The sequence below is a fragment of the Anas acuta genome, chromosome 17 (assembly GCF_963932015.1).
Source record: "Anas acuta chromosome 17, bAnaAcu1.1, whole genome shotgun sequence".
Taxonomy (NCBI): Eukaryota; Metazoa; Chordata; class Aves; order Anseriformes; family Anatidae; genus Anas; species Anas acuta.
This window is the reverse complement of record NC_088995.1, coordinates 11826895-11842686: the sequence shown is the minus strand read 5'-3', so window position 1 is coordinate 11842686 and position 15792 is coordinate 11826895. Positions and strand designations below refer to the sequence as shown.

Below are 15792 nucleotides of genomic sequence, written 5' to 3'. Positions count from 1 at the left end.
GTTGGAATGTCTGATACAATTATGAACTGAATGAGCGGACCAGGCAGCAGTGGAGGGCTCCCAGGTTCATGGCAGAGAATTGTCTGTTTTAACATCCATCTGTTTTCATTCCCTCTGATCCATTATCATTCACCTAGAGTTATAACATGATGAATATCATTGTGTGGAAAGCCATTTGATGCTAGGGGGGAAAAAAATCACTGTAGGTCTGCCTTCTATTGAAAATGTGAAATTGCCTCAGTAGAAGGAAAGGCACAATTGATTCAGAGATGCTGTTTCAAACAGAGGCATCCTTTCACATTTGGACTCTTTGATTTTGTTAATTTCTTTGGATGACCCGTCTGCCGCATCTCTCAACAAAATTATGTGCATACACAAGCCTGGGGGCTCCCACAGATAAATATTGATAACTGTAGTGCTATCAATGCACTTCTTGTTTTTACCTCCTATTGCAGAATTTGTGTAGTTAATTGGAAAAAATATATATTCATAATTTTCCCAGAAAGGGCACCTTCAGTTTGCATTCAGAGGGGCATTAAACTCCTGAATGAAAACAGAAAGGTGGGACAAGAATCTTGATGACCCTTGCTGACAGAAATAAAGAAAGGAACTTTACAGACAATTTCCACTGTCCTTGTTGGTCAGCAAATTTAGAAGCGAATGAAATAATGAGAACCAGAAATGCATATTAACGATGGAGGACCTAAAGCACAACAGGACTGAAATGAGTGCTACCAAGAGAAACTGCTGTAAATTCCCCGGTTTCTCTCTTTTAAGGACTTACCATTATAATTCACTTATAAGCAATATAGGAATTACCTTGTGAGTTAAGAGATGTAAGAATAAACGTAAGAAATAGCTCAGTGTAAATGCTCTTTTCTAGAAAGTGACTCTTAAAATATTGGTAAAGCAAATACAGTTGTTAAGCTCAATCCATTGTTTAACTGGGTGTATCTAAACTCCAGATCTTTCATTAACAACCATCTCGCAGAACTTGGTTATAGCTTTAAAATACCACGTATATGAAATATAATAGCACTGTCCTTTAAAGAAACAGGAGGAGAGAAAATGCTCCACTGGAAATCCACAGTCCAGCAAAACCCAAGGCAGATAACTGTCTGACTCCCCACTAGCCTGTAATTACCAAAGCAAGTGGTTAGATGTAGCTATCTCCCTTGTTTAATTGGCACGCAAAAGATTATAGGATTTTATTAGGACACAAATGACACCAATACAAGTGTGATTGAGGCACACAATGCCTGAATGACTATTCGCATTAAGAGGCTTTGTACTACACATGGGATTTCTACCTTCGGTTTTAAATTGTTTAAATTTAAATGACATTTCTATGCTACATTTTAAAAGGGTGATATTTATTTTAGCTATTGTTTAAGTAAGGTATGGCAAAGCTGTTGCCAGACATGAGAAATCCTTCTAAAAGAGCCTGTCAGGCCCAGGTGGAAGGAGGCTAATTTTCAGCTGCTCTGTTATTGCAATTAGATGAGGAATCTGAGGAAAGCAAGGAAAGGTAGGCATTACAGTCCCCCTATAAAGCCTTTGGTGGGTTAGATTCCAGCTACCTACTGGTTCCTGTTGCACCAGGGCTAGGGCATGGGTCTGAGGAAGCGATCATCCTCGGCGATGATTGAATGGGAACACAGGTGGCAGGAGACTTTCCTGGCTCCCCTTGCTTCCACAGCACTCCCACTAACGCTGGATCTCCTTCATAGATTTTTTCCCTGCTTATTTATGAAGCTCAGTGGACTTCTTTAGGTTTTATTTCACAACATCTTTCTACTCCTCTTGCATACAGAACTCGAGGTTACCCCCCAGGGAAGGGGAAAGCAGCTGAACAGGTGAGGAATGGAGCCAACTTAGTCAAATGGAGCAAAGCCAGCCAAACACAAGGAAGGGAGTACCCAGGAGTGATGCTAACGTGTGGTAATATCTAACCGTATGCAATAAAAAACGATAACGGGAGGATTAAATCCTGCTACTATTGCAGTGCATGGTACAGCTGCTGCACTGTGTGGGGGCCTGGGTCCACAGACGCCTCGCTCCGCTCTGTCCCTGGGGCTGGGCCACACACAGCCGCTGTGGGGCCACCAGCTCGGGCCCCTTCCAGGATGGCCTGGGGACAGAGCCCTGGCCAAGGCCTGGGGGTGACCCCAGAGCGAGGAGAGGGCCTGGAAGAGCTGGGAAACAAGGAGGGAACTGCGGCCTCCTCCTGCACCACAGAGCTCAGGTGAAGCCTCGGCAAGGCGGATGGATGCAGAGCAGGGGGTACTGAAGGGGAAGGGTCTCCTCTCTCCCTGTCTGTGCCCTGGCCTTTGTGCCCAGCTCCCCTGCACCCTCCTCATCAGCTTGTCAAACATCTTGTCCCCCAGCTTGTTTGCTGGCTCAGCCCTCGGCTTGTCCATCACCCCCAACTTGTTCCTCATCCCTCCGTTCATCATTCCCATAACTCATCCCTCAGCTTGTTCCTCATCCTTCTTTTCATCTTGTTCCCCCAACAACCCTCAGGTTGTTCCTCAGCCCATCACACAACCCCCAACACATCCCTCAGCTTCCCGCTGGCCCTGCACCTCCCAACTCATCCCTCAGGTTGTTCCTCACCCCTCTCTTCATCCTGTACCCCCCAACTCATCGCTCAGCTGTTTTTTGCCCCCCAACACCCCTCAGGTTGTCCCTCACCCCTCTGTTCACCTCATACCCCCACCTCATCTCGCAGGCTGTTTTGATCCCCTGACTTCCCTCAGGTTGCTCCTCAGCCCATCGCGGGACCCCCAACTCACCCCTCAGCTTTCCCCCGGCACTTCACCTCCCAGCTCACCCCTCAGCTTGTTCCCCATCCCTCTCCTCATCTCCTGCCCCCCAACTCATCCCCCAGCTCGTTCCCCGTCCCTCTGTTCATCTCGTGTCCCCTACCTCATTCCTCAGCCCCTCACGCGACCCCCAGCCCACCCCTCAGCTCCCCCTGCCCCTTCACCTCCCACCCCATTCCTCAGCCCCCGCCTCATCTTCCAAGCCCCCTCTCTCCCCTCGGCTCCTCCTTTTGCCCCTCGCCCTCCCCTCGCCCCCAGCAGCTCCCCCGGCCGCGCCGCCCTCCATTTCCCCAGCGGGGCAGGGAGGAAGGGAGGCGAGACGGGGACCCGCGGCCGGGCCGGGGGGGGGGAAAACTTTTCGGGGCGGCGAGGGCGGGCCTCGGCTCCCCCGGGCTGAGGCGAGGCGAGGGGCGGGCGGCAGCAGCAGGAGGAGGAGGAGGAGGAGGAGGAGGAAGGGGGGGGGCCGGGGGCACGGCCGGGCCTGCGCCGGGGAATGACGCGCAGCTGGCAGCCCTGCTCATGCGCGGCCGGCCGGGCGGTGCTAGCGCCGCGTCCCAGCTCGGGGAGAATGGGGCGGCATCCGGGCAGCGCCGACTGAGCGCCTTCGGGGGGCCGGGGCCGCGCCGCGGGCGGCCGGGCTGGGGCCGGGGCGGGCGAGCGAGCGAGCGCCAGCCGGCAGCGGGCGGCGGCGGCGGCGTTGGGGGCGCCGCGCCCGAGGGGGGCTGCGAGCCGGCGGCGGCGCCCGGCGAGGAGGGGTCGGCGGCGGCGGCGGCGGCGGCAGCGGGGGCTGCCCGGGGATTGTCTGGCTCGCTCCGCGGCAAGAAAGTTGGGCGGCGAGCGCGGCGGCCCCCGGCCGAGCAGCGAGGGGGGCCCCGGAGCGGTGCTGCCCACCCACCCCCCCGAGGGAAGGGGGCGCCGCGGCTGGATTTATCCCGAGCTGGGTCGAGCCTCCTGGATCTGCCTCTCCGCTTCCTCGCCGAGTGAACCCGAGGTGTCCTCGTCCTGATCCAGAAATACCCCCCCCGCCGCCGCCACCTCCTCTCTTTTCTCCCCTCCTCTTCCCGTCTACTGCTTTTTTTTTTTTTTTTTTTTTTTTTTTGGGGGGGGGGGTGGGGGGGGGCGGGGGGTGGAAATTTGTCAAGGTCATTCCGTGGATTTAATATTTTTTTTTTGTGTGTGTGTGCCGCGAGCCCCACCGCCACCCAGCCTTGCTCTGTGGATTATCATCGCCCTGGATCCGAGGGTCTGAACAGCAGGATTTTTTGTTGTTGTTGTTGTTGATTATTTTTTTTAATTATTATTATTATTATTATTATTTTTTGAGGGCTCCGGGGTTTGGAGAGGGGAAGCGGTGAGTTGGAGGGGGGCGACTTTTCTCCACCCCCCGCGCCCCCCCCGCCCCCATCCTCCCCCCCCACCCCCGGCCTTATTTTTATTTTTTAATCCCCCCCGCTCCTCCCCCCCCTACTCCCCCCCACCCCGTTCCCCTATATTATTATTATTTTATTTTTTTTTTTCATCCTTTCATTTTTGATTTGCTTCTTCTCCGGCGATGGATGGCAAAATCCGGCAGAGCCGGAGGTCGCGGTCGCAGCGGGACCGCGTGCGGCGGCGGGAGGCGGCGGCCCGCGACCCCCGCAACCAGAGCCCCTCGTCGGGCTCCGAGAAGGAGCCGAGCCCCGGCAAGGAGAACGGCGGCGGCCAGAACTGCACCGCCCCGCGGGGCCCGCCGCCCGCCGCCCGCACCGCGCGGCCCCCGCGCCGCCGCCGCCGCGAGTCCAGCTCCCAGGAAGAGGACCTGATCGATGGCTTTGCCATAGCCAGCTTCAACACCCTGGAAGCCCTGGAGGTAGGAGCCGAAAGGGGACCGGGAAAAAAAAAAAAAAAAAAAAAAAAAACAACCGACCAACAACAAAAAAATATATATTTTTAAAAATGGGAAATGAATCGGGGTGCTTGCACGCTGCTGATTTTTTTTGTAGATGCCAATTACTGCGCCTTCATCACGCTGTCAGCCCTGCAGGGATGCCGGGCAGCACCGCTCGCAACTTGCTGCAGGCTGGTGCCCCCCTGCCCCCCCTTACCCCGGGTCCCCCCTCCTGTCCTCCTCCTTCCTCCCCGGCCCCCCCCCGGCTCGTGGAGTTTGTGTTTGCGTTGCCAGAAGGTTACTTTATCTGTCTCCGGAGATTGTTAGCAAATGGCTAGTGTTTGACATTTTGTGGAAAAGAGATGTTTAAATGGATAATAATCCCTTGGTTGTAATTCCCATTTTTGAAGTAATTGAACAAATTCTTCATCTCTTGTTGACTGTACATATTTTTCTGGTGTTAATAGGCTGGCAAAAAATATTGCTTGTCTAACTTATTACAAACAATATTTGCTGAGCAAATACTGCCTGCCTTGTCTGAGCTAAGTTAAGCAGAGCAGGAAATTTAATATTTTCAGAGGGGCATTGACAAACGAAGACTTTGGCTTTTGGTTTTTGTTTTGTTTGTGTACGAGGGGAAGAAGTGAGCTGTCGAGAGGGAGGGCACCCAACAAGTCGCTCGGTAGGCACAGGAACTTGAGTTCCAAGTACGTATGAGCCACCCTGGTGCCTTTGCCCACTTTGACGTGCTGCGTTGAAAAAACGTGGGCAAAGTTTTGGGTTTGCTCTCTGCCGCAGATTTCCTCTCACTATTAGCCCGCGTTACAGTAATGAAGGATTTTGTGGAGGTTGGTGAGTAAGTTCAAGTTTGCCCTGGGATCCCTAGCACCTTTTGCCCAGACCTTGGGATCCCCTTTGGCTCTCTGTCCTGCTCGGGAAGTCCTTGGTGTCTCGGCCATCAATTCCAGTGCTGGGATGGTGGAGTTGTGGCTTGGGGAGCCTGGCCCTCCTCCCTCGCCCACAAAAACACAAATTAGGCAGGCGGCGAGCAGCCTGTACGTGTACGTGCTGGAGTGGGAACGTGACCGGTGCTGGGCTGGTGACTGGTATTCTTTGGCCTCTCGCAGCGTCATTTGTGGGGTGTTGTCCTAGCAGGAAAGCCAGCTACTTTGTCTACACACAGCTGATAATGAGCAAGCGATCCGCTTATGTGTGCCTTTACACAAGTGCCATAGACCTGTCTGTGTTATTATTTTTTTTTCTTGGGCATGCTCTTAGTCAAATCTGCATCAGCAGATAGGTCCAATTAAAGCCCTGAGTCTCTGCCGAGCTGTCAGTGAAGAAAGTAAAATTCATCTTCTTGCAGAAATTTTCTACCATGATGAGCACATTATCAAGAAATAGAATTCAAATGATAGCACAGTCCCTCCAGGGCTGCAGGGGAAACTCAGTGCTTTTCAAATGGGATATGCCTTGTTATCAAACCAACCAAACCGTAACCTTGATAATAGGGCACACGAGGGTAGAAGGTGACCTTAAACTTCTGCCACCCCAAAGGACATCTGGCTGGGGAAGCACTTCTGTTTTTTTTTTCCTTAAAAAAAAAAGTACATATAAATCTTTATGAACTGTGCCCTCTGGAATTCTTACACTAGCACCTGAAATTAATTGATTCCTTCTGTATTTACCTGCGTGCAAGAGGATACGTGTGCCTGAGCATCTCGGGGTAGCAGCTGGCCCATCAGAAGGAGCAGCGCGCGCAGCGCTCCCCGCTTTCCTGCAGGTCCTGACCCAGGAGGTATCTGGCATTTGAGGCGCTCCGGGAGCCCTAATGATCTCGTGTATTCCATAAGTTGCAGCAACAGGAAAGAGGAGAAAATGCTCTGCATTGTGTGAGCTTTCCTTCGAGAAGTGCAGCACCGCCTTTGACAATGGGCGACGTCTGGCAGATTTGGTGTAGCAGCAAGCGAAGGGGATTATCGAGACAAAACTACTTTAAAGCAGCATATGCCCATGTAAATGACTGAAACTGCAAGGTCATTTTGCGTGGTGTGGAGCTGTGCTCTCTAGTGTACTTGACTGCAACAGGTGGTTTTCTTCTGGGTTGGAGGAGATTTGCATTTCAGTCAGTGTGTGTATATATAATTTTTTTTATTTTTTATTTTTTTTAAGAGGACTTAAAATCTGCTGCGATGATGTTTAGGAAATAAATAAGAATTGAAATCCTCCATGTCTCTACCACAGCACACGAAGGGAGAGAAAGGATAAAAGTGAGTGCCCAGCCTAGGAACTGTACTGAACTGAGAAAGTCTGCTTTATTTAATTTATAATCCTAAAAAGAGCTTTTGTTGCATATGTGGTAGTTCATTGTGATCCTTTCTTCTGTTCTTCTTCTGGGTTTGTTTTTCATTAGATGTTACAGTGATCTGCGATAAAGCTTAATAGGCTAGCTAGGTTTTGGGTTTCCCCCTGGAAATTAAATTTCTCAATGGTTAGGCAAAACTTCGACAGAAATGTTTGGAAGAGGCAAGGGTTTTTCTGTTTGTTTTTCTCTTTATCTCAAAATACTGTGAATTCCCCTTCCCCACTTCAGAAAATTCTCACCGCTGGTGTTCCTGTAAATAATGGGTGCTTTATGTATGCCTCCCGCGTGTTGACCTGGTGATGCGAGCAGTTAAGGTTAATGCAGAGGGGTGGCTTTATGAAGTCTCTTCTAGCTCCTTGGTGTGAATTTTGGATTTTTTTTATTTAACTAGCATGGCAGTGTTTTCCTGGCAGTTGTCATCTGAAAACATTGCATCTTGCTTCTGTGGTAATTGTTTGTGATTCGACTTGCAGCTCCCCTGTTCACGTAAAGACAGATTTGATTATACATGTATATTTTAAGGAAAAAACCCGAAAGCCCACGGATGCAGCAGCAGCCTTTTTCTGCGCGTATGAAATTAAAACTTCCCCTTTCCCTTCCTTCCCCCGAATCTTCTCAAATAAATCCGTTGCCGTGCAGCTGGTGGGTGTGCAGGGCATTTTGTTTTCCACCCGGCCACGACTTTGAGGCTGAAAACCTGGGACCTGAGTTGGCCATGACCGCCGGCACGGGCGGCCTGGACACGGCAGGTGCTGCCCAGGAGATGGGTCCTGAGCTGTGGCGAGGAACGGGGGATTTCTGGCCGCCTCCCGAAATGAATGGCACGTATGTGAGCATGTGTGTGTATTCATTACGTTCAGATGAAGCTGCTAATTATTCTTGAAGGTGATTGGTGAATCAGAGTGAGAGAAGCTAAATGAGTGAGTCGGTAGTTGAGGGCTCTCTCTGATCATCGCTGTTCCTTTCAAGTACAAAAAACAGCCCTAAAAGGGAACTTCATCAGAATGTTAATGAATGCGATCTTTGAGAGCAATTGTTCTCCCAAAGTAGTTGTAAAGACAAGGGGTTGTGTTTTCTTTTTGGCTTTTGTTTATCAATTTTACAGATTCCAGCAAAGCTTTGGAACACTCTGTGGAAATTTTAACTTTCGTGGTGTGTACGTAAGGGTTGTGGTTTCTCTTTTCTCTTTTTTTTTCCCCCTTTAAGGAATGTTTAACCTATTTATAGCATCTCCTGGAGAATCCACTTGCAAACACGCGTTGAGCGGCGCGGTGGTAGGTCCCCTGGCCAAAAAGCCAGGCCTTTTAATTCGCGCCCAGCTTGTGGAAGCGGCGCTGCCCTCGCCAGCAGGACGGGCACCCTCAGACCCCGGGGGGGGCAAGAGCCTTGCCCCCTCTTGTGTTTGCTCCTAGCTGGAGACCCGGCAGCACTGACACTGCTCTGGTGTCACTCCGGAGTCACTCTGGTGTCACCGGGTTCAGAAAGCCCCATGGTGATCGCAGGCTTCTGGCCAGCATCCATGAGCTCTTCAGCTGTTATCTTGATAAGGCTGTTCTCACATGTGTGCTGTACACTGTGCTGTTACTGTTGCTCTGATCTCCCATTGATAAGAAAACCAGTGTATTTAACTGCAACTTCCTGTTCCAAAGGTTTTCTGCTAGTTCCACTGGCCTGGCCGGGTGGCTGCTGCTTTGCGATCGTGTCGCCGTGCGCCTGCTGTGCGCTGGACGTTGTCTGCGCCTCACCGTCTGTTTTAAAACAAGCTTCTAGACGTTAAATATTTTTTCCTTCTACTTAATTGACAAGTGATTGTGTATCGAGTTAGTGATTCTGATGGACAGTTATTTCTTAAAAAAAAAAAATATATATATATATAAATAAATGTTTTCAACTGCAGGAAAACCAGTAATTTTTTAGACGGTGCTGTAAAGGCTCTCAGTGCCTTTTGGTTTTCCTGAAGGCTTGTTAGCCTTCTGTGATTTATTCTCCTCACTGTTGATTTTGCATCTTCTCCAAAGCAGGTACTTACGATGTGTTTTTGCTGCTGTTGAGGAGCAAGAGGCTGTTAATACAGAGGAGCTAAAGCAAAGCAGCTCCAAGGGGCACGTTCTGCAGAGCCTGAACATCTGCTTGGTCGCATGCGCTGTACGTGGGCAGGAGCGAGAGGAGCTAGGTGTAAAAGCACGGCGATGGGTGAGGATCTGGCTCTGCTGCTGGAGCTTTTTGCCCTGTCAGCAAATCCAGCCGGGCAGTGCAGAGGCAGAGCTGTGTGGTGGCACTGATGTCACTGGGCAGTATTGTTGTCACCGGGTGGCATTGCTGGAGTCACCGGGTGCGGGGCCACTTGCACAGCAGGAGTGGCAGCGTGCACAGCGAGTACAGGTACTGCCAGTGTGGTGTTAGCACTTAGTGCCATTTAGCATAGCTGTGGTGTCGTCAGAGAGGGGAAGTGGCTTGCTTACCTGAGGCCCGGCTGTGAAACGCCCACGTTTTTCAAAATCCAGGTAAAAATCCCTGCTGAGACCTCTTAAAATCTTAGAAGATTCTTCTGTGTGAGCTGTCTGCAGCATTAACTGCTCGATCTTTCTTCAGCAGCCTGAAACGTGGGGTAAAAGGTGAGACGAAGCTTGTTGAAGTGTAGGCATATAAGCACAGAGAAATTGAGAAGATGAATTATCATTAATTTAAAAAAAAAAATATATTTAAAAATAGAACGGTGTACTGAACAGATAAGATTTTTGGATAAAAGGGCTGTAATAAAGCTAGTGTTCTACTTAATCCAAATGATAGATGATACTCAATCCAAATCAGTGTTTACTTGTAGTAATGCACTTGACTTCTTGTCTAGAGAGAACTGAAAACTTTATCGTCCTCCCAGTATGCTAATGAGATCCTCTTTTTATTTTTAATCTCAGTTATTTTGCAGAATGAGCCTGAATATTAGCGTTTCTTTCAGGGAAGATGAGGGCGAGAAAGGGAGCCCGGTAGGATGGGCTTAGCCTGGCATATGTCACTTTGTCCCTTAGAGATGCCTGCCTGGCAGAAGGGCTGACGTATCGCACGACTGCCCCTCTTTAAACATCCATAGACTTACGGAGATGCAACACCCAGGCTGCAGTTACCCCGGCGCTGAGGTACCTGCAGCAATCTTGCTTCTTCCCGCGATGTTAACATTTTGGGGTGTTTTCTTCCTCTTGGTATCCTTGCCATGGGGTGTGGAGTTGTCCGGGTGCTGCAGGCTGCTGCCCTCCGCCTCAGGCTTTGTGGTCTGGGTGGGTTTGTGTCTGTGGATCCAAAGAGGTGCCACGGCGAGGTCCTTGCTGCAGCTGCCGCGGTGGCAGGGAGCTTCGTGCGCTTTGTCTGCAGTGCTGCAGCGAGCGCTAGGGAGCGAACAGCATGGGCCAAATCGAAGCAGCCAATCCTGCCCGATGCAATACGTTTTTTCCCCTTTCTTTTTTAAATAAAGTTTTTTGAAATACAGTATAGAGGACGTGCACCTTGGTACCAGTCGTATGAGAACATCCTGCTGTAAGTGAGAACAATTTCCAATTCAGTGCACTTTAATGCCTCCAGTTTATCACAGTAAAGGTATAAAAGAGTTTTATGTAGGTGAAGTGGCTCTTGCCGATTAAATATCTTCTGGCTGTGCTGTGTTGCAGCACGACGGGTGCTTCCACTGCTCCAGCCCTGCTCCTTGTGCAGTCTGGATGCTATTTTACCTGCCCTGCTCCATCTCATTGAACACCTGCCTCTTTCACAAAAACAATGAGCTTTTAAGTAGGCTGTTCAGGTGGTGAAAGGAGACCCAGACTTGGTGTAACATGGAGGTTAGCATTAAATGAATTCAGAGGAGCCTCTGCAATGCGTGACCAAGCCTGGGGACAGGAGAGTGGTGGTTTGGGGACTTAGTTATATAGGGCAGTGTGGATCCGAAGTTCAGAAGTACCAGGCAAGAACAGGCACTGAGGCAGCTCCGTGTGCAGCGCTGGCGTGGTGCGGGATGAATGGAGAGCGTTTCCTGTGCAGCTCAGTCTTGCTTCAAGCCAAAAAGAGACTAAACTTGAACAAAAGTTGCATCTGCAAGGTCAGTGGTTGGCATGGATAAGGGGATTGAAGGGATCAAAATGATTTCCCTGCGCTGCTGGCTGCAAAACATGGGCTTATGGCACTGTTCCTGTCTCTCCCTTTGTGCTCAAAGCAAAGCTTTTTTAATCTTGTGCTGCCTATGTATAGTTGTGCCACACAGACGTGGCAATTTGAAGTCAAACACTCTATTTTAGGGGCTCTTGGGCTCTGTCACCAGGCCTAGGGAGCTGCTTGTCTCCTCTGCCTAGCGCATGCCTTGCAGGATGGTGCCGCTGCTCTTTCCTGAATGTGCTGTGATGGAGACATGCAGAAAATGTGTGTGTGGTGTGTTCGTGCCTGTAGTCTAAATGCAACGCCTGTAGTGCTTGCAGTTGGATAGCATTGCATTATCTTCCCCTCCAACAGATGTTCTTTCCAGATCTGTAAAAATGACTGTAATTGTTTGGCATTTTTAATTTCTTTTTTCACCTTTAAACATAGATTGGTTTGTTCTGAAGCTAATGTATCTCTGTTTTAGTATCTACTTAGTGAGATGCTTAGGTTAGGAGGGAGCACGAAGCCCAGGCTGGGAAGCAGATGATTATTTAGGGCTTCAGGGTGTTCAGCGGGCCATGGTGTGCTGCTGGACACCGAGGTCACTTCTTTAACCCCTCCTGTTGGTCAGTGAGATCGGAGTCTGCCCTGGTAGCTCTCACTTCTACAGGAGAGCTGAAAACCCAAAGCAATTTAGGGGAAGAAACATTTTATTAAACCATACAGTGGTACCAAGTGCATCAGCTTATAAATACACTATTGCTGTTGATTTCTTCTGGAGCTCATAAATGTCTCTTGCACTGCTAAGAGGATGTGCAGCGTCTTTTCTCCATCTAGCCCAAGCACAAACTTGCACATGGGGGGTGCGAGAAGCAAGGTAGTGTGCAGCTAAGAGATGTTTATGGAATCAGTCAAACCTGATATAAAATAATTATGGTGTTTTGACAGCTTGTTAATAACTTGCAACCATAGGAAGAAATAGAATTACAGCATTCTTGGTCTTTGATGGAACCTTGGCATCTCTTTCAGATTGTAAAATTAAAGAAAAAATGTGAAAGCCATTAAAATAGTTGGACGTGGTGCCTGGGAAAAATGATGGGCCGCTTAATTGAAAAAATGCTTCATTCCAGTTGAAGTTCATTGCAGTTCGTTTCTGTCTAGCTCCCAGGATCCATAATGGAGAAGGGAGAGGGCCAATACCCCAAAACGTGTCCGGGAGAGGGTTTTTTGGGTGTCAGTCAGTTCATCATCTTGTCTGTGAATGAAGTGGAAGGAAATTCTAGCGAGCATTAGACACAAGAGAAGTCTTGTCACCTGTAATGACTAAAATCCCCTGAAGTGTTGCCAGCATGTACTTTAGGAATCATATAATTATATGATTATTGAAAGAGACATAAAAGACCTCATGGCAAAAACCTTAGAAAGGGGGAGGGAGGGAATCCGTATGCAAATGAAGATGCACAGAATTTGCTGTCGCTTTTTTTTTCCTAGTTATTTTTCAGTCCAAGGCTCGGTAATTGCTTTTATGGGGATTACTTAATAAAACTGGGGCATGAAAAGGAGGGAGAACTGTTTATGCTGTGTCACAGGACTGGCTGGCATTCTTATGGAGCTGGAGCATAAATGAATTTTAAAAGTAAAACTACAAAGTGTGGGTTTTCTGCTAACAGAAAATAGCTATTTGTTGTAATGTTATCCTACAATAAAAGTGTTTTGTGGTCTAGCGGTTAGCAGAGGGGACCGGAAGGAGAGATAATGGGGTTTTCTTTCTGACTCTGCCACAAGCTTCCTGCCGGAGCCCTGGGCACGTCTGTCTCCTGCCGTGAGCCTCGCCTCCACCCGACCGAGCTGGAGGTGCCCGCGGAGGCTGCGTCCCCTCCCTGGGGGCTCCTCTCGTTGCTAAATCACCCGGGGGAGAGGTGCTGCGCGGGCAGAAGGTGTCTTCGTGCCTTCTAGCACCTAGGAGCCGTGGCGGTGCAGGAGCTGGGAGCACGTGCATGCATCAGTGTCTCTCGGCCTCCTTTGTCATTTCAGTAGCTTGCAGCCAAGGTAGAAATCTTCCCGTGTGAACCACCAGGGAAGATTTTTCCCTTTCCCCCCACCTCAGGTTCTTGCTGTGGTGTGTAAGCGTGTCTCGCAGGGGATGCGCTGCCCATGAGCGTGCTACATCTGCATGGCACTGGAAGTGTAACCTCAGTGGTAGATCTTCCTGGGCTTCACTTCTCTGTCTCCTTAGAATTAAAATACAGCTCCGGGTTTGGGGAGTTTAAGTTCTCCCTTTTCCTTACTGATGCCTGGGATTTATAATCTCGCTGCTCCTAGAAGCGCTCGTTCAGGCATTTACTAGGGAACTCTCCTGATGCAGAACAGACCCATATCTCAAGAGAGGTTTTGTTGCAAGATAGGCAAAAATCTCCTTCCTTTTTTTCTCAGACTTAGTAAGGCATTTGGTGCATTAGAAAAAAAAATTCATACTGCTATTAGTGTCGAGTTACTGAATATTTTGCAAGGTTCTCTGCAGGAAAAAGAATAACATTTGCTCTGGTATTCTAGTCTGAAGCTAAATAGCACCAAATTGTGATCTGAGTTTGCAAATGTGATTTTTAGCTGAAAATGACAATGGTTTTCCAACCAGATGGATTCTATAACGTGCCTGCTATCAGCTCATCCATCAAACTCCACAGATGTCTGTACATTCACTGCAGAGTGTGCATGGCGGTGGTGTTGATTCCGTCGGGCACCGATGAACCTGTTCAAGCCCCATTGCCGGGGTGCCGCTCGCAGCCTGGCCCCGCAGGTCCTGATGGCAGGTCCGAGGTGAGCAGCCTTCTCCGGTCCTTTTCCTTGCTGTGGGGCCGGCTGCCCCTGCGGGGTCGGTGCACCTCGGAGAACTGTTTTGAGGCTGCGAAGCAGACACCGATGTTTCCTGTGTTGTTTGTGTCGGGGAGGCGGGTAATGGAACAGAAACGAGCGCCCCTGGGCTGCACATGGTCTGTGACTGGGTTCATGCAGCTCTCTCTTTGCTTCCACATCGCTGGGTGACGCTAAGTCACGTAGGGTAAGCGACTTACAAATTTACATTTTTTGTATTTGCATCCAGCCAGAAGCGCTCACAGCGTCGATCAGAAGCAGGTTCCCATGACTGTTATGAAATCATCGGTATGAGTTTTAGGCTTTTTGCAGGAAAAGATGATATCTTTAGCAGCTGTTGGGAGATGAGGTTTTCTAGAGCCTCGTGTTAGCATCAAACCCTCGGTTAAAAAATGAGCTTGTGTTTTGGCAGGTACAGAGCATGCCACTTCCAAAGCAGAGGTTATGAACTGGTGTAGCGAGGGCCTATGTCTAATGTAAACTCCCAGATGATGACCTCAGATAAACAACTGTATGGAGCTTGTTTTCGTAATAGGTTCCCAGGAATTATTTCTGAAGTTGCTGAAGTTGGTCTTTTTTAAACAAAAAAAAAGAAAAAAAGAAAAAAAAAAAGCTGTTTCCAGACAGCACATCTTTGGCTTCTTAGCTTCAGTGTATTATGTCCCGAGAAGCACATCAGTGGCTGTGCGGTGCCTGAGCTTTTTGTCCCTGTGCCTTTGAGGTTCCTGGTCCCTGGGCATGCCTTGCTTTGAGGCAGGCCATCCCATGTGCTACTGGTCATTTCGATCTTCCTCTCCAACAATTCACACGACAAATAATTTTAAGACCATCCCTTTCCTTTTACTGCTTACGTGGCAGATGGCACCGTGGCCGTGAGGAGGTGCGAGGCTGTGTGTGGGACTGGGGAACCCCTGTGTGTGTGGCAGGGGGGAGCTGTGTCTGCCTGCAGCCAGGCCTAGTTTTGGGGAAGTGCCACATCTGGGCTTCACGGCAGCAGGCAGCAAAGCTGGGCAGGGGGTCTGGGAGCTGCACTGTCCTCTCCTCCGTGGTCCTGTCCTCCCCATGGATGGAGCTGGCACCAGGCATGGGCTTGTGAAGGTGCAGTCATGGGGAGTGTGCTCCAGCATCGGGACTAGTAAGCCAGCAGCTTCTCTTGGTGTGCTTCTTGCAAGTAAATGCAGCTTTCCAGCATTTTTTTTTCCTTGTTCACAGTTTGGTTTTTAGGTAATTCTGATTTTCTGCTAATTACAGCAAGCAGTTCTCACTGTTTGTGTGCGCTTACCTGGGCCAAAAGGAGTGAGCACTGAGATGGAGGAATGCATTTTTGTCTCAAGCGATACACGAATTCTTTTTGTTCTTTTACGTCTCCCTCCCTCTGTGCATGTGTATGTTAAAATTCCCATTCCCTGTTTATAAATGTTTAGCAGCTGAAGTCACTGGTGTTTTTCATAGTATTACCTTTGTGAGGTTGAGAACATAAGCAAAATGTGATTCTTCACTCAGTCTCTGCTGAATACTGTAGGAATAATGAGTCTGTGCCTAAAGCATAAACCAAGACACAAAACGCATGCCAATAAGAATACAGGCCTGGGGGAGCAAATAAAGTGTAGCGTATTTTACCAATTGCACTGGAGCATCCCTGTACGTATTCAGGGGCTGGGTCGGCCGTGGTGTGAGGCTGTCCTTCCTGATGGCAGCGAGCGCTGTGCCTTTCTCCCTTCCCCCACGTAAGACAAACAGATTGA

The 15792-nt window shown here is 49.3% G+C and overlaps 1 protein-coding gene across 19 annotated transcripts in view; it reads left to right on the top strand.

Annotated features, from left to right (window-relative positions):
• Positions 1 to 3364: 3364 nt before the first annotated feature.
• The window catches only part of FBRSL1 (fibrosin like 1), a 513602-nt gene continuing 501174 nt past the window's right edge, over positions 3365 to 15792 (top strand). For 8 of the 19 annotated variants that reach the window (XM_068654043.1, XM_068654037.1, XM_068654035.1 and 5 more), the window contains exon 1: positions 3366 to 4674. In XM_068654043.1, coding sequence (XP_068510144.1) covers positions 4378 to 4674 — 297 coding nt within the window. In that variant the 5' untranslated portion in view covers positions 3366 to 4377. Of the gene's footprint in view, positions 4675 to 15792 lie in introns of all 19 variants that reach the window. The other 11 variants (XM_068654046.1, XM_068654041.1, XM_068654039.1 and 8 more) reach the window with 4 other exon arrangements.